The 24785-nt window shown below is 46.0% G+C and overlaps 1 protein-coding gene across 1 annotated transcript in view; it reads left to right on the forward strand.

The window, feature by feature from the left end:
• The first annotated feature begins 5103 nt into the window (after positions 1-5103).
• LOC146808828 (urokinase plasminogen activator surface receptor-like) overlaps positions 5104-24785 on the forward strand; it is a 68235-nt gene continuing 48553 nt past the window's right edge. Inside the window, exon 1 of the mRNA XM_085615651.1 lies at positions 5104-5339. Coding sequence (XP_085471777.1) covers positions 5126-5339 — 214 coding nt within the window. The 5' untranslated portion in view covers positions 5104-5125. The remainder of the gene's footprint in view (positions 5340-24785) is intronic.

The raw sequence follows: 24785 nt of genomic DNA on the forward strand, positions 1-24785 counted from the left end.
GGCCGTCTTGAGGGCACATGGTTGGTGTCGATGTTGGCACATGAGAAGGGGTAGATCGTTGGTGAAGTTCTCCAATGGATGACCACGCTGAATTTTTTTTGCGTTCTTTCCAGTGTTTCTCTCAAGGAGATGACATCACCCTCATTTGGTCAGTGATTTTACATTCTGCAGGTGCACTTATTGGGTACTTAGTGCTTGGACACTACTTGTTGCATCCTTGGTCCCAGACACTGTGTAGATTTATTATAAATTTTACTGTCCTAAAGAATTTCCCTAGATCGCATCCTGCCTAATTGTGAAACATCTGTTAGAGACAACCAAGGTGGATGGATCCAAGCATGTGCATGTGATTAGGATCATGAGCCCCAATATAGCATACCTTGTCCCTGAAGGAGTCACCGATTGTGACAAATATGGCCACATTCCTCACCTTTTGTGGTTAACCAAATCCTCTGCATTGCACAAGCAGGGTTACTTGTCCCTCTCGCACATATATTTAGGTACAAGTAAGTCATCCTTCAGAATATTGTAAATGTGAATAAGGTGCACAATTCCATTACAAATTGAGAAGACCGGAGAAATAAAAATAAGGGACCTGGCTATAGCAAAACCTCGATGGTTGAGTTATCTGAATATGATTAAATTTACATTTGCAATCTCAATACTTTTTATTTTGATTTTCCCCCATTGATTTTAATGTTACTTTTTGTTTACTCTTAATTTTTGGTGATATTTTTCACTAAAAAGACTAGGTGAACCCAGATCCCCAAGCAAGCAAAGCTCATAAGTTCAGCTGTGAGCATGGAGAGCTTGGCCCTATGTCCCTAATGTTAGTTATGGTCTATGTACATGGAAAGAATGTTTAGGTGGGTCCAGGTTTTTCCCCTTGATTATGAGATGTATCTGGGCAGGACATTATTGGGTTTGTATTCAGGACAGCATTCCCAATAGAGGTCCAAGGCTAACTTTTCAGTCTGTACAATCTACCAACACCATCTAGATCGGATCCTGTATGTTCCAAACAGCCTTCTCCTTTGGTGATTAACCAATAGCAAACATTTACACGTCTTTCAGATTGCAGCAACCCTGGTGAGGAGGCCTGTTTCTTCTGGATAGCCTCATGGAGATGACCCAGAGGAAAGGCTGCTATGTGTGGGTTAATTTTTACCTTTGCAAATGGACAGACACAGCTCTCTCAGGGAGATCTGCTGACGAAGGTGGAGATTCGTTTAAATGGCAATCACTACCATTAGTGCAGCAGGTGCAGTGGTACTAGGCCAGTGCACCCCAGTTTTGGCTGTGTTACTAGCTAAATGGTCGGTGGGAACCGTTTTTTCCTTGTTAACTGTTGGGCCCAGTTTACCCATGCTGCACATGGAACAGGTCCAAATCAATAGGCGGCGAGATGTGGGATTTACAGAACCCCTCCACCCTTTTTTTGTTTTTGCACAAAAGGGGCGGACAACCTGCCTTGAGCCTCATATCTAGCAGTGATGGACCAGTGGAGAGAGGGGACTGAGTAGTAGGTATCATTTGTGCACAGATGCAGTGGTACGGGGGCTCAGGGGTGTGTTATTGTTTGTTTTACTATCTTTTTTTGCTTACGTTAGGGTGCAGGGCACCACTATTGTGTGAGCAAAAGAAGGTACCCCCTATTTAATTTTGGGTTATAGAGGAGGGGGAAAAAACTGACACTATAAAAAAAACGCTAAACTAACCCACTTTGTTTTATTGCTGGCTGAAAGCTCTTCTTATAGACATGTCCCCAGAAACACATTCCTACAACATGATTAGCTCATACAACTGTATTTTATTGTTTATAAAACATATAGATTTTTTATTCTTTATCTTTTTTTAACCATTTTTCACATGTATATTTGTTTTATTACATTAAGAAACATTCAAACATTTACAATTTTAATATAAACATTGTCCTGAGACACAATTTGAAAAATTGTTCATAATTCCCATCAAACCTGCATTCACACCACTCAAAACTACAATGACACTAGCGTTCACACAACAAAAACATTGTAAAGAAATAGAAATTCTAAAACATATTTGGGATCCTATATCCTTCTGACAGAGACAATTGAAGGTTTGATTCCTTTCTGCAATTGTTTCCCATCCAGTTCTTCTCTTGTTAATGTCTCAGGTAGGATTCCCTTGCATCGAGAAACGCTCTACGCACGTTTCAGTGGATATCGTATTAAACCACCTTCATCAGGACCAAATATGTATTAGGTCAATGTCAACAGACACGAGGACATGGGGTTATCTGTAAGAATCAACATTAGACAGATTTACCTTTGGGAATTCCAAGAAGCCCTCGCAGAGCGAGCAGTGCATGCACACTGCAACGCCAGGCGAGACCTAAAAATATCAGTATTATTACACTTCCACTGGCAACCTCGCGTCTGTCTTGTGCGCGAACACAGGTCTGAGGGTTCCAAATAGAACTCGTAGGACTGCGCTCTTCCAGTTCACGCACACGCAATGCATGCCCCACTTCATGAGCATCATGCACACATATTGGAAGCTATGCTCAAGCTCCCTTGTCTCTGGCCTCAAACCAATCTTCTAGTCAGCAGAAGAAGCATCAGCTATTCTGAAACATGCCCCCTACTCTCGGAAAAGCCCACTGACTGCCATGAAGCACTAGGACCACCTTCAGACTCTTCTGAACTGATTTTAAGGCAGTTCATCTGACTACCGCCTTACCTTGTTCTTCAGCCTATCTCTGGGACCAGAGTAACCTATAAAATAAGGATTTGAGACATTGAGGTTCACTTCGTCCTCTGCTTCGAGGGGCAAGATGAGCCTGGAACAGCATTAGAACCCACCCCTCCCTCCTCTTCATGGAGCAATCAAAGATGCTTCTCTTTCTTCCTGGAGAAATCCTGAAGCCTCCTTTGCCCCTTCTCTGTTATGTTATGACTGCACCTCTCCTGGTCTAACCTTATGTTACCCCTGTTATCCGCACTCTGTTACCTTCTACCTGCTTTTCTCCAGGTCAATCCTTACTTTACACCTGCTATCCACACTCTCACCTTCTGACTGCTCCTCTCCTACCCTAACCTAACCTTGCATTATGCCTGCTATCCACACTCTTACCTTCTGCCTGCTTCTCTCCTGGTCCATCCTTACTTTACGCCTGCTGTCCACACTTGGTTACCTTCTACGTGCCCCTCTCCTGGTCTAACCTTACGTTATGCCAGCTAGCCACGCTCTGTTACCTTCTGCCTGCTTCTCTCCTAGTCTGACCTTACATTATACCTGCTATCAACATTCTGTTACCTTCTTCCTGCTCCTCTCCTGCTCTATCCTTACTTTGCCCTGCTCTCCACACTCTATTACCTTCTGCTTGTTCCTCTCCAGGGCTATCCTTACTTTACGCCTGCTCTCCACACTTAGTTACCTTCTGCCTGCGAACTGGACCCGAAAGTATCAGAGCGCTTTACATGAGCACCAGTTGCGTTACAGACGGACACATTAATTTTTTGTGAGGCATGGGGAGATTAAGTGACTTCCCCAGAATCACAGGATGTTGAGCGTCCCTGTCGAGACTCGAACCCAGTACCCCAGTTTCGAGGTGGACCACTCTAGCAGTTAGGCCACATCCTCTCACCTTTACGCCTGTTAGCCACACTCTGTTACCTTCTGCCTGCTTCTCTCCTGGACTATCCTTACTTTACCCTGCTATCCACAGTCTTACCTTTTGCCTGCTCTTCTCCTGGACTAGCTTTACTTTACTCCTACTATCCACACTCTGTCACGCCACTCTAGTTCTCACTCCTGGTAGTATTAACTATAGTGGGCACTGGTATTTTTAAAGCACCTAAAACCCCCTGGTGATAGGTCACTGTATAAAATCATTTGATAAAATCAAATTAAATAAAATGCCAAAGCAGCAGGGTAGTGTGAAGACCTAGGCCCCCTGCCCACCTCTCGCTGTCTAGAGCTGATATTTAAATGTTGAATATTTGTTTGAAAAATACAAAAACAACAGTTGATGGACAGAATGCAGAACAATGTCTTACATTCACCCCAGTACAGAGATCTGGGCCTAAATCCATAGTTTTTTTTCTCACCATGCCACCCCAGTTTAGACCCGGCCATATGCAAATCAGTCTTGACCCTATGCCTCTTGAGAACAGTCCAGACCGAACTGCCAGGCCAGGTCCTCCCTGGACTGGAAACAAGCATCCTGGGACCGGTTTCGGGGTTTCACCCCTCTTCAGCCAGGGTAGCTTGATTGCAGTGGCATGGAGAGCACGGGACTAACGTCTAAGCATACCCGTACCACTGGGGTGCTGTAGTGAGCTAAAGAATGATGATGGATTAAACCCAGATCAGTTGACTGGGGGTGAGTGTTTGATTTGCTCAAACGCTCCGTCCATTATCCCCTTTGGTATCGCTTTATTTGTTTGAAAATACAGCATTGTGTAAATCAGCCCTGCTTTTTATCACAAATAAATTCACTTATAATGTGCATGTCACATTCTTTTACTATTAATGAAATAATGAAATAAAGAAAAATCTTCCCAGCATTCATTGCTTCCCAGTCACGCGTGCTAGACCAACCAAGCGTGTGCTATCTCTGTGAACATGTGTTCTTAGCCAATCAGACACAAGCCCTGTGGCACATAATGAGAACAAACACGAGACTGCTACAATGGTTAACATTCCTAAACCAGGAAGCACAAGACCAAATCCAGCCTTCACGGCCTATCAGACGTTTAAACGCATCAGGGAGAATGTACACATACACATGTATATTTAGTCTGACACACCCAACCCCAGAAAGGTTAAAGAGCCAGGACTTGCTTCTAGTGGCATTGGTAAAAAAAAGAGCCAAGACTTGCTGATAGTGGCATTGGTGACATGGGGACACCTGCGAATGATATGGAGAGACAGTGGGGACTGAACCGGCCACCTACGTAGGACCTCTCTAGCGCTTCCCATGCTGAGAACTCGAAACACAGGCCAGAAAGAGTGAATGTTGGGAACATATTTGCAAGAGGCTTAAGATTGAATGTCCCAATCCTGCAGGTCCCCACATGTTGTTTCCTGCAGGCCTTCCCACCCTCGCCCTGGAACAGAGAGTGCTCATTGTGCCTCCCAGATGACGGGTGCTTTTGGTTTTCCTGTTAGACTTGTTTCCCAAAGGTGGTATTTCTTCTCCCAGCTTCCTACTTTCACTCTAGTTGGCTTCTCCCTGCACCACTGCTTCGCCACTCTTCCAGCTGAGAGGTGCTGTCAGGATCCAGAGCCTCAAGGAAGAGGAACCATGAAGACTCTACTGGCAATGGCATTCTTCTCCATCCTCCATGTCGCAGGTAAGGAGTTTCTTCCAGATCCTGTCGCCTCTGGTGAAGACCCCCTATCGATCCATCGCTGAGCCGACACGGTGAATGTCGATGTTCTTTAACACAGAGCCAATTACAAGTTTTTCCAAGTATTTTCAATATTGATATATTGTTAAAAGAAATAATGTATGTTTGTTGAAAGGTAGGGAAACCGAGATTGATGCTAATGCACCCCAATTCCATAGTTTGCAACACACCCAGTAGACCATGGAGTTGACTTCAGGTTTTGGCTGTGAGATTTCTGTTCTTCAATGGAGCAGGTCTGGATCTTATCCTTGCTGCCAGTAGATGTTTGTTTCAACATTCCTCTAGCAAGTGGCATGTAGGATGGTTGGATTTTCACATGTTTATCATCTTAATCATGTAAAGTGAGGTGTAGCCTTCCTGTTTAAGGCTTCAGCTTGTCAGGTCTGTCTAATCTTAGCGATACCTCTGCTGTCTGCATCCTGTGCCTGTAAATCGTTTAGCAGTTGAGAGGTCTGGAACTTGAACCTGTAAACTATCTGTAGCCCAACAAACTGCTGTACTGTCCATTGTTAAAGCGCTCAGGTTCTGTGTCACCTGAGAGATTGTTCTGAGGCCTATGGGCTGTGTGTACGACCAGCAGGTTTTGCGACTCGCTAAATGCGATTTTTAGCAAGTCGCAAAACCTGATGTACAACAGTGTTTCAGACACTGTTTGTGATTCCCTAATGGGTCTCAAGGGACCTGCCTCTTTAATATTCATGAGGCTGTCGCAATTTGCGATCCATTGGTAATCGCTGGCCCTCCAGGGAAGGTGGCCTGCTGGGGTTAGCAGACCACCATGTCTGTGACTGCTTTTTAAATAAAGAAACGTTTTTTTTTTAAATGCAGCCTGTTTTCCTTTAAGGAAAACAGGATCCATTTAAAAAAATTAAAAAAGTTTTCTTTTCATTTTTCTATAGAGTCCAGTGGTCTGTGGGACCTCTGCCTGCTCTGGAAAAATGTTGGCGCCCCAATTGCATAGGGGGAAGGGGTCCTTTGAGGACCCTTTTCGGTTTGCGAATCACTTACCACCAATTTCAAATTGGTTGTAATCTGCTAATGTTTTCCAACTGCATTCCCGGTCGCAAAACCTTTATACATGCCAGTGCGACTAGCTATTAGGAAGGGAGGCACTTTACACGCCCCTGCCTAATAGCGACTCACAAACCCTATTTTGCGAGTCGGTAATAGGTTACTGACTAACAAAATAGGGTTGGTACATAGAAAAATTTATTTTACCATTCGCAAACGTATGTGCCGTTTGTGACCTGTAAAATGTGGCGTACATCTGGCCCGTAGTCCAAACCCTGTGTTTCTGTGTCACTTACAGTCCTGCTGCTTGAAGCCTGGAGGTCTGGTGCCATTAATGTGTGAAAGGGAAGCCCCTGATTTCATAGCAGATGTGAGAGAAGGAGATATTTTCATGGAAGTCATTTTCTACAAACAAAACGGAAAGGAATACAAAGAATCTGCACACTTAAGGGTGAACATGTGCACTGATGATCCCTTTTTAGGTCTCGCCTGAGACAGCGCTTTAGCGCTGCTCTGGCGAGACTTATAGTAAGCGAGTTTTGGCAGTGCAAACAGTGGCTTTTCAGGCCTCCAAATACAGTGCATGTGCGCCGTCCGGGTGCGCGCACCATTTGGAGGCCTGAAAGCACTCGTTTGCTTTCACTTTCGCGGCCCCTTTGATGTCCCGCACCACTGTGCCCGCCCCCACTCCCCCCTCCCACTCCCTCCTCGTCAACTTCAGTGCGCGCTTGTTTATACAATGCAGCCCTGCTCTCCGCTCCCCCGCCTGGAATGCGCTCCCCCCGCCCGTTTCCTCTTCCCATATATTTGTTTCTGTCTCTGCCCACCCCTCACTCTTAATCTCTGCCTAACTCTTTCTCTTTCACACTCGTGTGCTTTGCATGGATGTGGGCAGAGAACAGTGGTGCCAGTTTAAAAAATAGCGTTGGGGCTGTTTTTTTTGTTGTTGTTAACAGCCCTTGTAAATAACATAATTACACGCAGCGGCTTATTAAATTATTTACCTCGCCTCGTGCATCTTCCCCCAAAGATAAGCAGGCGACACCGAGACAGCCTCATCACAGCTAACTCCCCACCGCGGTGCATAATTCTTTATTGAGGCATATTCAAATGTTTGTGTGCCGTTTAAGCAAAAAAGGTCTCTCCCAGACGTTCTGAGCTAAACATGCAATTTAACGCTTCAGGTAGAAGCGTTCAGCGCCGTGCATCCTTTACCAACAACAAAACAAAGCGCACATGAGTTTTACAGATGTATTCTCCGAACTCTTCTCGTGTCACATTAATTTTGACAAAGTGTGCTGCTTCCTCTGGGCTCAGTGTAGCGCGCGGTGCGAGTGTCAGTCTCCCCCTCCTTGTATTTATAAACAAAGTTTTACTTACCTTGATCAAAAAATGGGGTTAGGTTTAAACGCCTTCTGTGGTGGAACAATGTGCGTCTCTTTCAGAGCAGCCTAAATGTTTTCGGAAATCGCTTTCGCCTAATTAAGGGGCTTATATAGACTGCTATAAGTTTCAGGACCGTGAATGAAGTAGCAGTACGAGAGAGGGGGGTATACATTTATTAAGTACACTTTTATTGTGCGTTTAGCTTGGGGCCTCGCTGCAGACACAGCTCTGGAAATAAAGGTGTTTAATCTCCCCTCACTGACGGAAGAAAAAATAGCCTGTAACTGATCAAACAGTCAATGGCGTTGAACCAACAGTTTATGGATTGCTGTTTGTGCTACAAAATAAAAAATAAATCACTTATAAATACGCAGATTCGTCTGAGGCGCTGAAACTGATTTGAACCACAGACCAGTTCTGCAAATACAGTACCGAGCCCAGTGCTCACAGAATATGACCCGCATGGCAGGCTCTTCCATACCATTCGTCTTTTATTTTTAAATTTTTAGAGGGGGCACATGAACACCGCATGTACAGGAGCAGGGACTATGGCTAGCGCCTCCCAGAATCTCAGAGGTCGAAGGACTTGGATATTTCCTAATTTTTTTTTTTAAATCATACTGTCAGCGACACGGCTCCAGAATGGATCCCAGCAGCATTGCCCTGCAGTGCCAGAGGGTGGCTGCGCAGCCAGGGTGACCCCCCGACACCGGCCCCTGTGAGGGGTTGTGTTCGCACTCTCCAATATTGGCAGCTGGGGTTATTGTACTTGCCAATGCATGCTACTGTAAAACCGTCATTAGTGCCCCCAACCCTCAGCGGGTCTTGTATTATTGATCACTGGCAAGGACAGGTCCACACTGGGATCAGTATTGACGAACTCGGAGTTATCATTTGCCCTGCAATAGGTTAAGCATTTATGCAAGTTTAAACTATTGCCATTGTAAATGACAATGCATTTTATTTATGTCTCAAAAACAAAAAATAAAGAAAAAGCATTGTCATTTACAATGCCAATAGCTCAAACTCACGTAAATGCGAGACCTGTTGCATTGCAAATGCTTGTTTACTGGGTGAAAGACTTTTCATAGAAAAGCATTTCCCACCATAAAAAAGCAGTATTTCTTTAAGGTTTTATTTTTTTGTACAGTCCCATACATTTAAGCGGCGCTTGTTATGGATGGGAAAGTTCTTGGAGTATCAGGGGAAAAATGCTGCTCATGAAAGAAAATGTACATAAAATGAAAAAAGAATTAAAACATGAAAAGAAGTGCAGTAAATGTTGGAAAGTGTATGTCTTTCTATACAGATGTATGTTTAACTCACCTAAAAAGGTGACATGTCACAAAGCAGATAGAAGGGCACATGATACCTCTGCCTGTGACCTTGCAAGGGTGAAGCTGGGGAAAGTGGACTATGGAGGTCCTTGTTTTGAGTCATAAATAAGAAATAGCCACAGGGGACTTCGGGATTTCAACAGTGTATCTCATTTGAAATGCACATCGTGTATCTGTGGCGGATTTAAAACTCATTTAAAAAGCAAACAAATTGGCCGGGATATGATTGTGGCTTGACCGGGGCCCCCTTCACACAGTTACTTTAATGACTCCAACTGTGGTGTGTTTAGTGGTGTTTGATAAACGCCAATGAATTGGAAGATTAATCTGTTTGACTTTAATGAGGAATCTGTTTTGATAGCTAACAAATTAAACGTCTGGCAGCTGTGCTTGACAGCTGTGCTTCGTGTAACCAGTGGAGCAAAGTACAGAAGTCTTTAAGCTTCAATAGCTCCCTGGCACTACGTTGGAACTTGTCTCAACCTTTTCATCCTTTCCATCCTGGGATGGACAGTTTGGTGTTTGCATTGCAGAGACTGGACTACAAGTCCCAGAATGCAACGAAAAAGGCCTAGATGGGCCAAGAATTGTAATAGTCGCAAATACTCCGATTTGACGTCTGTGAATGTTAAAATGCTTTTTCTGGTCTGCAAACTTGTTTAAGAAGTCGAAAACTTTTTCCAGCCTCCCAAATTTGGATCCCAAATGAATACTGATTCGGTATTTGGAAAGGGCATGCTGCCGGCATGCGTCCCTTCCAAAACTCCCAATCAGAAACATATGTGTCAATATTTTGCGACTTAAGGGCCTCATGTGCACATTGTTTCAATGGATGCAAACTCTCATATTGGGTAAATCTGAGGGTTTGCGACTGATAAAAACACCTTTTGTACTGTGCTAAATCCAATTAAAGATTCATAAACGGTTTTCTGAATCGTTCGATGGATTTAGGAAATACTAAGAAACTGGTATTTGAAAGGGACATGTTGGGACGGCACTTTCAAATACCGATTGCATTTACTATGTAGTAATGTCCATGGGACCACTGCTTACTCCTAAAAAAAAGGTTTCTGCAACTCTCCTTAAAAAAAAAAAAAAAAACATCTAGTTTTCCAAAAAGAGGATCGGTCTGCAAGGTGGTCTGCTGACCCCATCGGGCCACCATTCCTTAGATTGTGACCAATCATATTGGGTCAAAATTTGAGACCTACCTCATGAATATTGATGAGATTGGCCGAATTGCAACCCTTTAAGTTTTTACCAAATCAATTCTTTATACATGAGGCCCTACATCTGGTCACAAAACATTAACATTTTACCAATAGATGATTCACAAAAGGGACAGGCTCCTTTGCAACCCCTTCCTCTTTGTGAATGTAAAAAAAGTGGACCAAACAGGCTGTATTTATTTTAAAAAAAGTTTACTTTGTGAAAAAGCAATCATAGACACGGTGACCTGCAGACCCTTGCTGGCGGCCATTCCTATGATTGTGGCCAATCACACTGAGTTGAAGTTTTCGTCCTACCCAATGACTATTAACCCCTTCGACGCTTGTGACGGAGCGGTTCCGTCACGTGCGTCGGTTGCGCTGTGCGCATGACGGAACCGCTCCGTCATGGCCCCGCCCGCGCACGGAATCTTCAGCGTGGCGCGGAAATCCGCGCCGCGCTGAAGGGGTTAATTAAGCAGGTCGGATTGCGATGGTTCATCAAAATATTTACAGATTTAAAAAATGCTGCTTGCAAATTAGGATTTTGGGACCCGGAAATAGTAGACCTGACGTTAGATGAGCTGCCCACACTGCTCTTGTTCACAGCGCTGCAAATACTGCAAAGGAAGCTATTTTAAGTCAATTGTATCCACCTGCAGGCACTGGGTACTGATTGTAGGGCAACCTTTTGGATAAGATTCCTTCATGCCATTGGGAACAAAATCTTTAGTACTGGGCTTCAACTGGACCCGCCCACCTTAAAGAGTGAGTTCTCAAATAAAATACCTTCATGGGAACCTAAAGTTAATCATGAAATGGGGGCATCTGGTTACCTTAATGTTATACTCCCTTTCCATAAAATATATAAAAAAACACAAGCAAACACTTTTTCAGTATCTTTACCATGCCCACCGCGAAAATGTGTACTGCATGGCTCAGTACGATGTAAACAACACACAAGCAAACACGTTTCAGATACCTGCACCACACCCCACAGCAACTTTGTGTACCGTGTGGTCCAGTAAAACTCAAAACAGATTCTCAATTCCTTGCTGACATATACAGTCCAAAAAACTCACCAAAATGAACACGGTGTCCTCTATCAATCATGCAGTGCTCAAGACTGAGAGCACAGGGTGAACACAGCCAGCTTTCACGGCTCTAGTTCTGCAATGAAAATGAAAGAAAGTTACAGATCTGCAAATAATGGTCTAATAATTTGAACATTGAAAACGTCTGAAATGTTGTCAAACCCCAAGTGAACAAAAATTTGGGTGAGGTTTCTCTTGGGGGCATGGAAGGAGAGGCGGTTGTTGAGGTATTGAGGTTCGATGTTGTGGAGGGCCTTGTATGCGTGTGTGAGCAACTTGAAAGTTATTCCTCTTTCAACAGGGAGCCAGTGGAGGTTGCGGAGGTGTTGGGTGATGTGGTTGTGCCGTGGGATATCAAGGTGCCACTGGATTCAAGATAGCCTGTCTGATGAGGGTTATGAACCCGGAACCGGTCCCAGGATGCTTGTTTCCGGTCCAGGGAAGACATCGCTTGGCAGTTCGGGCTGGACTGTTCCCATGAGGCACAGGCTCAGACTGATTTGCATATGGCCATGTCTGAACTGGGGTGGCGGAGTGAGCTAAAGAATGATGATGGATTAAACCCAGATCAGTTGATTGGTGGTGAGTGTTTGCAATCTTCAACACTCCGTCCATCTTCCCCTTCGGTTTTGCTCAGATTTCAAGGTTTAGTCTGGCTGTGGCGTTCTCGATGATCTGGAGTTTGATGTGAAGTTTTGTGTTGATTCCGGTGTAGAGGGCGTTGCCGTAGTCCAGACTACTGGTAATGAGGGCGTGATTGACTGTTTTCCTGGCGTTGGAGGGGATTCACTTCAATGTTTTACATAGTATGCAGAGGGTGTTAAGCATGCGTAGGAGACAGAATTAATCTGGCAATTCATAGTGAGCGATGAGTCCAGTATGATGCCGAGGTTACATGCATGGTCTATCGGGGTGGGTGGGTTTCCGAGGGGGCGGGGGGCACCAGGTGTCGTTCCATGTGGAGGGATGGAGCCGAGGACTTCTGTTTTCTCTGAGTTGAGTTTCAGTCAGATATTCTACATCCAGGTTGCGACGGCTTCCATGCCCTCTTGGAAGTTGTGCCTGGTGATGTTGGGTTCCTTGGTGAGGGAGAGGATAGGCTGGGTGTCATTGGCATAGGAGACGATGTTGAACCCATGGTTTCGGACAATGGTTGTGAGTGGGGCCATGTATATGTTGAAGAGGGTGGGGCTGAGGGAGGGTTCTTGGGGTACTCCGCATCTGATATCTCTCAGTTCTGAGACTAAGGGCGGGAGTCTTATTCTCTGTGCTCTGCCCTCGAGAAATGAGCATAACCAGTCTAGGGCCTTTTGTTGGATGCCGGCGTCATGGAGTCTGGTAGCTAGTGTGACCCCTTTGTGACGGATATCTCGACTAATATTTTAGTGCTCCACCCCAAGCCTATGGCTTGGACCGATCATTTTCTGATCGAGACGCATATTGTCACTAATATTCCTCCCCTTAGGAATAATACCCCTAATATTCTCAAACGTCCTTGGAGAAACTTGAATTTAGAGCATTTTCACCATCTTTTGATGAAGCACCATCCTCATCCTCCTAAGGAAGTTTCCCTGGGCTATGATAGCTTTTGTAAGTGGTTGGACCACTCATTGGACACTCTTATACCTGCTAGGTGGAGCAAGACTAGATCTAGCCCCTCTAGCCCTTGGTACAATGAATCCCTTAAGCTGATGAAATCTTCCTGCAAAAAGGCGGAACGCGCATGGCGCAGAACCTATGATGCTGACCTTAAATCAGCTTATAGGACCTGCACCAGAATGTACCACCGAGCCATATGTACAGCTAGGGCAGCCTTCTACTCCCAGGAGATTAAGAATAGTGCAAACCCTACTAAGGTCATCTTTAGGGTTTGTAAGGATCTCACTAGCAGAAAGATTGCTACCACTTTTCCAGCATCCATGGCTCATTGTGAGGATCTGGCCTCGTTCTTTGTTGATAAAGTAGATGCCATCTACAGGTCATTGTCACATCTTTCCATCACTGAGAATATTAGAGCCCCATTGACTTCTAAGCGGCTACAGGTTATTCCTAGCCCTACGCGAGAGGAGTTTAAAGCTTTGACAATTAAAGTTAAATCTGGGTCACCTGATGACCCTATGAGACCAATTCAGTTTCGGGAATTTGCTGAGTGTTGTTATCCGGCTATGCATAGCCTTATTAAGCTTTCCTTTAGCACTGGTAATGTCCCCATTGCTTGGAAACAGGTGACCGTCATACCTATTCTTAAAAAACCCTCCCTTGACCCTGCAAAATTAGAACACTACCGACCCATCTCCCTCCTCCCATGGATGGCTAAATTAGCTGAGGCTCACGTGAATTGCATTCTCTCCTCTCATTTGCAGGAAGCTAATATACTGGACAAATCCCAGAATGGTTTTCGCGCGGGCCACAGTACCGAGACTGCTCTTCTGGTGGTGGTGGAGCATATTAGGAAACAGCTGGACCGGGGTCAGACGGCGGCACTGATCCTATTGGATCTCAGTGCCGCCTTTGACACGGTCTCCCACCACATTCTTTTGCAGCGTCTTGGGGAGGCAGGAGTTGGAGAGTTGGCTCTTGAATGGTTTCGCTCCGTTCTCATGGATCGAACCTTCAAGGTTTCCTTATCGCCCTATGTCTCTGCTCCTCGCCCCATTCCCCAGGGTGTTCCGCAGGGTTCGGCTCTCAGCCCTACCTTATTCAATTTATATGTTCAGCCATTGGCGGAGGTAGCCCGTAGTTTTGGTCTCACCATGGTGTCATACGCCGATGACACGCAGCTGGCGGTGGCACTCAATGGTGATTCCACTATGGATGCCTCCACCTTTCAGTCAGCTCTTAAGGCAGTGGCAGGCTGGATGGCGGAAAATAGACTCCAACTTAACGCCTCCAAGACCGAGGTTATCATCTTTGGTAAGGAAACTGGGCTCTGGGGAGACAATTGGTGGCCATTGGAGTTGGGTCCTGTTCCCGCTCCTGTAGTTGAAGTCAGAAACTTGGGTGTATGGATTGACGATAAACTCTCCTTCACCCCCCATACCAAACGTGTAGCTGGCACCTGTTTTGGTGCCTTGCAGTGCCTTCGGCCCATTTTTTTATTTTTTGACGCAGACACCAGACAGATCATTGTGCAAGCTCTGGTTCTTACTAGACTCGACTATGCCAGCTCTCTGCTTCTGGGTGTTAATCAGGCAGAACTAGCTCGCCTTCAGCGGGTTCAAAATGCAGCGGCCAGGATGCTGGTCGGTCTTCCTAAGTTTGTTTCTGTTCGTCGTACTATCCAAGACCTTCACTGGTTACCAGTAGGCCAGAGAATTAAATTTAAAGCACTCTGTGTAACTTTTAAAATTCTTAAGTTAGCCTCCCCTCCTATTCTCACCCAGACTATTCTCCATTATGTTCCTTCTAGATCCCTCCGATCTGCAGGGTCCAATTTAGCTATTGTTCCGCGTTTTAAGAAAGCGCGAATAGGTGGTCGTTCCTTTTCGGTGTTGGCAGCCACCCTCTGGAACTCGCTGCCTGCTTCTCTTCGTGCTATTCCGGACCTGCTCCTTTTTAGGAAATCGTTAAAAACCTTCCTATTCTCCACAGCCTAGTCTCGTCCCCTCTGGTCATCTCTGCGGTGTTGTGTTTCCCTATCTCCAAAGCGCCAGGACGCCTCTTTGCTGCGGCATCTGTGTGCTATACAAAAGCAAATAACATAACATAACATAACAGAGATAGACGGTGTCGAAGGCTGCTGATGGGTCCAGGAGGCTAAGGGCTGCCGTTTGACCTTGGTTGAGGGCACAGATTTCGTCTGTGGCAGCGACAAGTGCGGTCTCAGTTCTATGGTTGCTGCAGAATCTGGACACCTTGCGGTGTCGCCTTTGCGCTTTCCTGGCGCTGATACTCATACCGCTGTGGAACCCCTCCTGGCTTTCCCTGTGAAGTGTCCACTCCTGGGCACCCCCAGGGTGAAGCCAGGCATCCTTAGCGCTGTTGAGGCCGGTGTGGAGGCTAAGCAAGCTATTGCCCAGAGTTGCAGCGTGGGGCCTGTGATTAGAATAGGCACCGAGGCGAGAATAGACAGGTCCGAGGAAATTGAGCCCGAGCCCCGCCGAGGCGGGAATCGAACCCTGGTCCCTGGCCAGAACTCCGCTTCAGGGTCTGCCGCTCTAACCATTGAGCCACACTCCTCCACTAGCTGGGTGTTGATGGCATTTTCGATGACCTTGGCTGCAAAAGGCAGTAGTGAGATGGGCCTCAAATTCTTGAGGTCCGTCAGGTCTGTAAAGGGTTTCATTAGGAAGGGGTTGACTTTGGCACGCTTCAAGTTGTCGGGGAATGTGGCAGTTTCGAGGGAGCTGTGAAAGTTTATCACCTGTTCAATGGAGTTCTTCTACAGTATTGACTCCTCGAAACATGGTAGTGGCGAGTCAACATCCATAAGACAGCTGGTTCGCCACTATATTTATCACGGTCTACACCTTGGTGAGTGTGGCTGCATATCCTCTGGCAGGACATCTGTAGAGCTGTCTGTTTGCGTCCCAAGCGGTGAAGGTGGACAGCAGTCGATCTGCCATTTAGCTGGTGTATTTGCCATGACCAACAATTGCTAAATCAGGCAACAGGTCTTCGTTCAGTGTTTTCCATATGTTTTTGTCATATTTTGGAAGGAAGGATAGCTTCAATGTACCTTATTGAATGAGTTCCCAGGTGTGATATTGTTCATGAACCTCTGCTTACGACTTAACGACTATATAAGGTTCACAAACAGCTGATTCTAAACACCAGGCAGTCCAGAGGAAGCCTTGGATCCTTACCCAAAAAGACTTCGCACCTCTGATGGTTTCGCCCGACCCCTCCAGTGAGGCCAGTCTCTAGTCTTTATTTCCAAGAGCTTCTGAGTTATGCAAAGGATGGAAACGTAGCAGGCAGTGTTTTACGGAATCTTCTTGGCAAAATATCAAATGTGGTGGGTGCTGTTGGGAGAGAAGACACAGACCATTGCTGTCTGCAATTTTCCTGTGAGAAAGAATAAGCTTGGCCTAAGATGAACTGTGGCGATTACATACACTGCCTCCCGCGGGTCCAAATACAACATGTATGACCATCAGGACCCACCACAATTGATATTGAATCTCTACATGTTGGACTGGCCGTGATCTCAACAAGATGTCCCTCTATGTCTTTGATTAGATTTCAAAGAAAGAAACTAGAGGACAGTTATTAAATACATGACCATCACACCTCTGCCCTGAAGAAGACCCCATTCTACTGTCCACCTATAGGGGTCGAAAAACACAGCATCAACAGCACCATAAGAAGTAGGAGCCTGGAGGATCCCACAGCCAATCACCACCCAGAGTCTATGGTAGCCCCAAAAAACACCCCCCACAATGGGCTATTGGGTTTGAAGTGACCACAGACTCTGGACAATAAAAACAGTAATTAGAATAAGAAAGAGTTACCTTATTCCAGAGTCTCTGTTAATTATTTTAATGTAACTGCGCCTCTGTGGTGCTTATGCTCTGTTTATTTAAGTGTGTCTCATCAATCACGTGTGAGGGGTATGAACCATCACATTTTTACACTTAACACAAACGAGAGAGACCTATTTGCACATAAAAACAACTATGCCAGAATACTCTCTTTTCTGTCACAGGTCTCTGATATTGTCATTTAAAGGTAGGAAATGTAATGGAGCTGGTTCATGAATAATAGCGGTGAGAAGTATTTGTCGTGCGAACAGGACCACGACCTTCTTTCATTTCTGTTGGGTGCTGGTCCGCCTCACGCTGTACTCACCCCATCCCTTATACCGTCCAGCAGGTACACTTGTGGCTGCTCCCCGACTAAAGGGCACGTCACATTGCACAGGTTTGTGCCGCAGTGAGGCTGCGCAATACATGCCATCTTTCAAGTCATTCTTTACATGTTTTGTGTTCGCAACTCATTGTCCTTTCACAGTTCATCTTCTTGGAATGAATCTCCTGGCATGCAGCCTCATTCCAAGGAGGGAGGAGGAGGTAAACGAAGCGCAACATAAACTGCCAAGGCAGGTACCTACCCCTCTCGTCTCTCCGCTGTGGTATCCGCACCACCTTTGCACCTGATATCCAATTTCTCTGCAGGTAATGGGGAATAACACGGAGAAGTAGCTATCGTGGTTGGTTTTGCCACATAGTATTCCACATAGTACGCTTTTTGTCTCCCAAATTCCTACAGCTGTTGCAGGGAGGAATTTGCATAAGTGGAAATGTGAGCCTTTGTTCAATCCGAGGTGAACCCATGATTTCAGAGTGGGGTGCAAACACCGTTTGAACACTGGCGCGGTCTCAGATTGATTCCGGCAGCGTTATACCTTCTGGAGGTCCATCAGAGGAGCCCTCACCCTCATCTAAGGTGCCTGTGGGGTTGCATGGACTGATCGCTGAAGAGCAGAGGACCGTCCAATGCTTCAGCGCTTGGAGGTGTCTGAGATTCCCTCCTCGCGCTTCGGCGTGAAGGAGGAAGGAAGAAGCGTCTGCTGCCAGCCTAGAGTCCATACGAGAAGACGAAGGGGAGATGAGGTCAAGGCAGAAGGGGCGAGTTGGTTGAAGAACTTCAAGGTGGAGACCGTGAGTAACCTCAAAAACTGAAGAACAGAGGTTGGTTAATTAGGGGGCGCATCACATCTGATGCTTCTAAGGACAATTGCTTGGTTTTGTCAAATCCCTTTTACTTCCTCTTAGAACGCGTTTTGTAGAATGTCTTGCATTTTGACTATCTGCCAATAAAAATGTTTTTAGTTTCCGGATTTGATCTGTTTTGACCCAGTCAGGTACTGCGGGAGCTCATGAAGATGGTAATTAGCGCACACACCCCTATCTGGTGACAGCCGCCGTGGGCTGAATGTCACAGTGGCTCAGTAGGGTGTGTCGTTTGTGCTGACAAACCCAACTGACGCACAAAGAAATACCTATGTTTAAAAGGTTTTCTGTTTCACTATTATGGAACACTGAAAATACTTTTATCCAGTTGCACGCTTTTTACAAGGGCAACTTAATATAAGGATATCATTAACCAGCACGGATTGACACCCAGAAATAACTTAGTGAAAATTGATTTAATACAGCCAACTAAGTCTATGTGTGATTAGTAATGTAATACTTTAGTTAGTGTTGGTAGTAGAATTACATGATAAAGATAGGAAGCCTCCGCCTGGGGCCTTATTACTATAGTCTTATAGCCCGCCGTAGCGGGCTATACCGGCTATTAAAGGCCCGCTCCAGCTTTAACAAGGGAGCGGAACTTTAATAGCCGGTATAGCCCAGCTACGAAGGGCTATAAGGCTATTAAAACATTCTGCCACTAAAGAGAAGAATGTTCTAACAAATAAAACAAAGGCTTCAGGGAGCCCGAGGGGATTCAAATCCCCTCCGGCTCCCTGAAGCCTTTGTTCACAGCCACAGCTGTAAACAAAGAAACATTGGAATGTTGGAGCTCCGGGCTTATAGCAGCCATTATAAGCCCGGAGCGCTCCATTGTTTTCAATGGAGCTTCCAGCATTCCAGTGTTCTAATATTAGGTTAAAAGGGGTGTCCAACTTCGGTCAGTGACACCGGATCAACCACGGATCCTCAAATACTCCTGTGTAGGTTTGAAACCCTTTGTTCAGAAATGCCATTAAATTGCCCCAGGCGTGCTCAGCCCCTTCTTGAATGATGAAGACGCCATAGCCCAGGTTGTCCCATGTCACCTGTGGGTAGAGCATCCGGTCCAGTTTTTCTTTGTATTCTGGGACTTGTTCTGCATTCGTAATGAGAAATGCCACATCATTAGCATTCGTAGAATGAGGTCTGAACGGCAGGCCGCTCACATCTGACGTGTTACAGTGTATGAGCTCGGATAGAAACCTTTTGTTCAAGGGAGTAGTCAGGAAAATTGAAATACCCCCACTTTGAGCCACATGGAATAAAATATCCTACCAAAGTGGGAGATGCCGACACTTTCCATTAAAGATCCCGTGGGATTTGTTCCCCTTAGTGCAATGCTTTAAAATTATGCATTTTCCACCATGATTTTAAAAGAATTTGGCAAAACTGACATTTAGCAGTATTAACTTTTTTCTCTCATTCTTTCCTTGTTCCTCTCTATCTTTATTTTCTACCTTCCATTAGTTTAGTTCCTCCATTCCATTCTCCTAATTTCTTCTTTTTATCTTCCTTTCCTCCTGTCCATTCTTTTTTCATTTAATGGGTACACCTTCCTAGCTTTTTGGCCTTCTCAACATTCTTGTTTAATTTTCTTTGCTGCCTTCCATCTTCCCTTCTTTCCATTCTTCTCTTCTTATTTCGTCTTTTCTTTTTATCACCCTACTGTCATTCCTTTGGCCCTTCTTTTCATCTTTCTTTCTTTTTGTATTCCTTCCATTCATTAATTCTTTAAATTTATGTTCCATCATACTTTCTTTTAACTTTTCTTCTTTACTTATTTGCATTCTGCTTTCATTCTGTCCTGCTATCGAAATGCCTTTGCCTCAAACTTATTTTTTCTTTTCCATTTAGATAGATTATCTTCCTTTGGTCACTGTTTTCAGCTTCTTTGACACACAGTTTTATCCCGGTACTTTATTTCTCCAATATTTATAAGGAATTCATCTGTCCCAAGCACACCCCACCTTATTCTGGTATAGGGGGTGCTTCCTTTAGCCCTTGCTTTTGTTAATGCATTTGTCTTGGCTGGAGCTTTTGCCGCACTTTGGGAATGTGGTGGTGACGTCAGTCCTGTGCACACATGCTCCGTTCACCAATACCGGTGCAGACCCCAGCAGAACAGACTTTAAAAAGTACAGCTCAGTGAAGGCATCTGAGCTGTGCCGCCAGGAGGAACTCAAACTAACTGGAATTTCCACCCAAAGCAGCTCCACCTCTTTTGAAACAAAAGTCTGTTTCCGTCCTGGGTGTCTAGAAACCTCCACAAAGCACAGGAAAATGTGGAGACAGAGGGGTATATTTACGAGAAAATGTCAGAGCGCGGAGCTGCGCCAAATTGGGCAGAGCCCGGCTCCACATTTTCAAAACACAGGGATGCACCGTTTTCACAAGAATACGGCTCAGCCCTGTGTTTTCCCTACAGCTGGTGCTAAATTTAGCTGCCTATCGCCAAAGCAGGCAATGCTGTCTCCACCTCCTGCCAGGAAACTGCACCAGTGTTGAAGGCAGACCAGGCCCATTCAGGCGAAAGGAAATCTCCTCCCCCCTACTCCAAATGCAGCCCAGGTCTATTGCACGCCAGCCCTGACTCATCAGGCTCTCTGGAGCCACTGCTCCTCTCCAGCCCCTGTCAACCAAAAGCCAGACATGCAATACACAAACCTAGCAGAGGCGTACTAGATGGCTAAGCAAGAAAATACCTACTTTCTAAAAGTGGTATTTTCAAACACACCCTCACTAAAAGATGCATTTTAACATTCTGGGTTCAGGCATACTAAACTTTATTTTCCTACCTTGTTCCCAGGGTTATTTATATTTGTAAAATTGTAAATTGATACTTGTATAGCGCACTACTCACCCGCAAGGGTCTCAAGGCGCTTGTACGAATACCGCTGTGGAACCCATCCTGGCTTTCCCTGTGAGGTGTCCACTCCTGGGCACCCCCAAGGTGGAGGCTAGGCATCCTTAGCGTTGTGGGGGCCGTTGTGGAGATTAAGCAAGCTATTGCCCAGAGTTGCAGAGTGGGACTCCATGATTGGAATAGGCACTGAGGCGAGAATTGTCAGGTCCGTGGAATTTTGAGCCCAAGACCCGCCGAGGCAGGGAATTGAACCCTGGTCCCGGGCCAGACCTCTGCATCAGGGTCTGCCGCTCTAACCATTGAGCCATACTTCTCCACTGTAAGATGTTATAAACAAACTCCTCATTCTGTCCTATGGGAGCAGGTAGCCTTGCAATAGTGAAAAATTCATTTGGCAGTATTTCACTATCAGGACATGCCCACACATCAGAGCATGTCCTACCTTTCACATACACTGCACCCTGCCCAAAGGGTACCTTGGGTCTGCCTTAGGAGTGACTAACATGCAAGGAAAGGGAAGGTTAGGGACTGGCAAGTGTGTGCACTTTGCAAGTCGACATGGCAGTCCCAGACTTCACACAGGCTCTGCGATGGCAGGCCAGAGTTACATTTTACAGGATGCTTCTGTGGGTGGCACAATCAGTGCTGCAGCCCACTAGCAGCATTTTGATTTACAGGCCCTGGGCACCCACAGTGCACTGTACTAGGGTCTGACTAGTAAATCAAATATGCCAATCATGGAATCACTAATCCATAACAACAATTTACAAAGGGAGCACTTGCACTTTGGCACTGAACAGCAGTGGTAAAGTACCCAAAGCATCTAGACCAGCAAAACAGAGTCCAACACAGAGCAAAAACAGAGGAGGCAAAAGTAAAAAAAATGCAGGAGAGCCCCATGCCAATGGTGCTGGGTCTAACCGCGCACAACCTATATTACCCCTCACAGAATAGGTTCTGTAGCACCTAGTCATTGCTGGTTGCCGCTGCAGCTTCAATTAACTGCTAGGTAGATCAGGGAGGTGCCGCTATCTTGGTAATGTTGGATATGTAAGGTGCATTTGACACAATATCCCCATCCCGTCTGTTGCAAGGATTGCATCAAGCAGCTTTGAGGGATACAGCTTCAGACCTCCTATGAGGCAAATAGGTCTCAAACCATCAGTTGCAGCAATTTCAGAGCAGAACTGTTCCAGCTCCCCTGCGGAGTCCAACATGGGTCCTCCCTCAGCACTATTTTATTTAACATGCATGTTACCCTTCTGGCTAGACTGATACAGCCGTTTGGGCCTCAGGTGTTGTCCTACGCGGTTGACACCCAAATCTAGGGTATTTTGGGACTAGATGGTTAGTGTTAGATGGTCCTTTGTTGGGTCTTGATGGGGTTAGGGTCTCATAAAGTAGAATTTTTTGTGCATAAGAATTCCTCTTGGTTTTGTTTGCCATGGGATTAGTATCTCTAGGAGTTATGCTGTTCCTCACCGGGTTAGCCCTCTTTGGGTTAGGTTGGGATAGGGTCTTCTGTCTTTCTATTTTCTGTCCCTAGCATGTCTCTTCACATTTGGAGGCTCTCTCCCTAACACATATCCTCTTTCCCACATGCCATCTTGCTGACACATTCTACTAATGGTCCAGGATCCTCTGCTTAAACATATCTTCTCTGTTCCTGTTTGTTTCCCTCACGTCTTTTTTCTCCTTGATTTGTCTAATCTCTGTCCCTGATCTTTCCCTCCCTTTTCTAAGCCCTCTCTCTAACGAGCCTGCTGTCTCTGCCTAACCTATCTCCTTTCTCTTCCTGACATGTCTCCCCTGTGTGTGAAACATTCTTCATCCCGGACATATCTCCCCTCTCTTTCCGACTTACTTTCTCTCTTAACTCTCGTTTGTGTCCTCCCCCCTACCCCCCCCCTCCCCGAAACCAGCATCTCTCTCTCTGTGGCATTGCACATCTCTCTCCCTGACTTGTCTCCTTTTCATCCCTGTGCTTCTCTGGACAGCCTTGGATCCCCACTGACTCAGCCTCTCTCCATCTCTGTAATGTCTCCATCTCTGTCTCGGGCATGTCTTCATTCTGTCCAAAAGATGCCTCTTCTCTCTCTAAGGCCCACTACCTGATGTGTCCCAGTGTGTATCCCTGACATGTCTCATCTCTCTCCCTGGTATATCCTCTCTCTAACTCTGATATATGTTCCCTCCGACCCATGCTCGTTGACACCTTTTCTCTTTCCCTCACTTGTCTCCTCTATGTTTCAGTGATTCTCTCTGACATGTATTCTCTCTCTTCCTGATATATTTTCTGTGCTCACTTTGACATATGCAGTCTCTCTGAGATACCTTCTCCCTGTCCCTGACATGTTTCTTTTGTGTGTCAGTGTTGCACCCTGGCATGTCTTCACTCTCTCTAGCCCTCTGACATATCTACTGTCTAACCCCAACTCTAACCCCAACATGTCACCCTTCAGACCCAGGTTCTCTTCCGTCTGACATGTCTCCTGTCTCTCACACCCTGACACGTGTTCCCCCAGCTGACTCTCCCTCTCTGACATTCCTCCTCTCTCTTCCTAATATCACTTCTCAGTCCCTTTTATGTCTCATCCCTGTCACAGGCTTTTAAATTTCACTTCAGACCCAGGCATTCTCCAGGTCAGGCATATATACCCCCTTGGTCTCTGACATAGTTGCTCCCTGCCCTTTGTGTCAGGCTATCTCTTCCCAGACATGTTGCCTCTTAATCCCGAACATGTCTCCTCTCTACATCTGGGATGTCTGTTCTCTTGCCCAGGCTCAATCTACTCTGGCATGTTTCCTCTCTGTTCATGACATACCACCTCTCTCTCATGCCCTGTCCCTACCCTGGCATGTATGCACTTGATATGTCTCCTCTAAGTCTCAGTCCTGCTCCCTGACATGTCTCCTCTCTCTCACTATCTGACATATCTACTGTCTAACCCCGACATGTCTCACTTCTAACCCAGGATGCCTTCCCTTCTGGCATGTCCCCGCTTGGTCTCAGACATGCCCCCCCCCTCTCTCTCTGACACATGTTCTCTGTGCCCCTGACATATCTTCTCTCTGTCCCATGCTCCCTCACCCCTGGCATGTCACCTCTTGGTCTCCGACATGTCTCCTTCCTGTCTCTGACACATCTTCTCGCTGACCTATCTCCTCTTTTTCTCAGGCTCCCCTCAATCCCCTGACATGTCAACCCTTGGTCTCTGACATGTCCCCTCTCTCTCTCTCTGACACATCTACTCTCTGCCCCTGTCATATCTCCTCTCTGTCCCAGACTCCATTACCCTCTGACATGTCTCTCCTCTCTCTCTGACACATCTTTCTGCCTCTGTCATATCTCCTCTCTGTCTCAGACTCCCTTCTGCCTCTGTCATATCTCCTCTCTGTCTCAGACTCCCTTCTGCTCTGGCATGTCACCTTGTGGTCTCTGAAATGTCCCCCCCCTCTCTCTCTCTCTGACATATCTCCTCTCTGTCTCAGGCTCCCTTCTGCTCTGGCATGTCCCCTCTCTCTCTCTCTCTGACACATCTACTCTCTGCCCCTGTCATATCTCCTCTCTGTCCCAGGCTCCATTACCCACTGACATGTCTCTCCTCTCTCTCTGACACATCTTTCTGCCTCTGTCATATCTCCTCTCTGTCCCAGGCTCCCTTCCCCTCTGGCACGTCCTCTCTCTCTCTCTGACATGTCCCCTCTCTCTCTCTTACACATCTTCTCTCTGCCCCTGAAACATCTCCTCTCCGTCCCAGGCTTGATCTATGGTAAAATGGTGTCCCTTCCTGCACAAAAACAATCATCCCC

This window comes from Triturus cristatus, chromosome 7 (genome assembly GCF_964204655.1).
Source record: "Triturus cristatus chromosome 7, aTriCri1.1, whole genome shotgun sequence".
Taxonomy (NCBI): domain Eukaryota; kingdom Metazoa; phylum Chordata; class Amphibia; order Caudata; family Salamandridae; genus Triturus; species Triturus cristatus.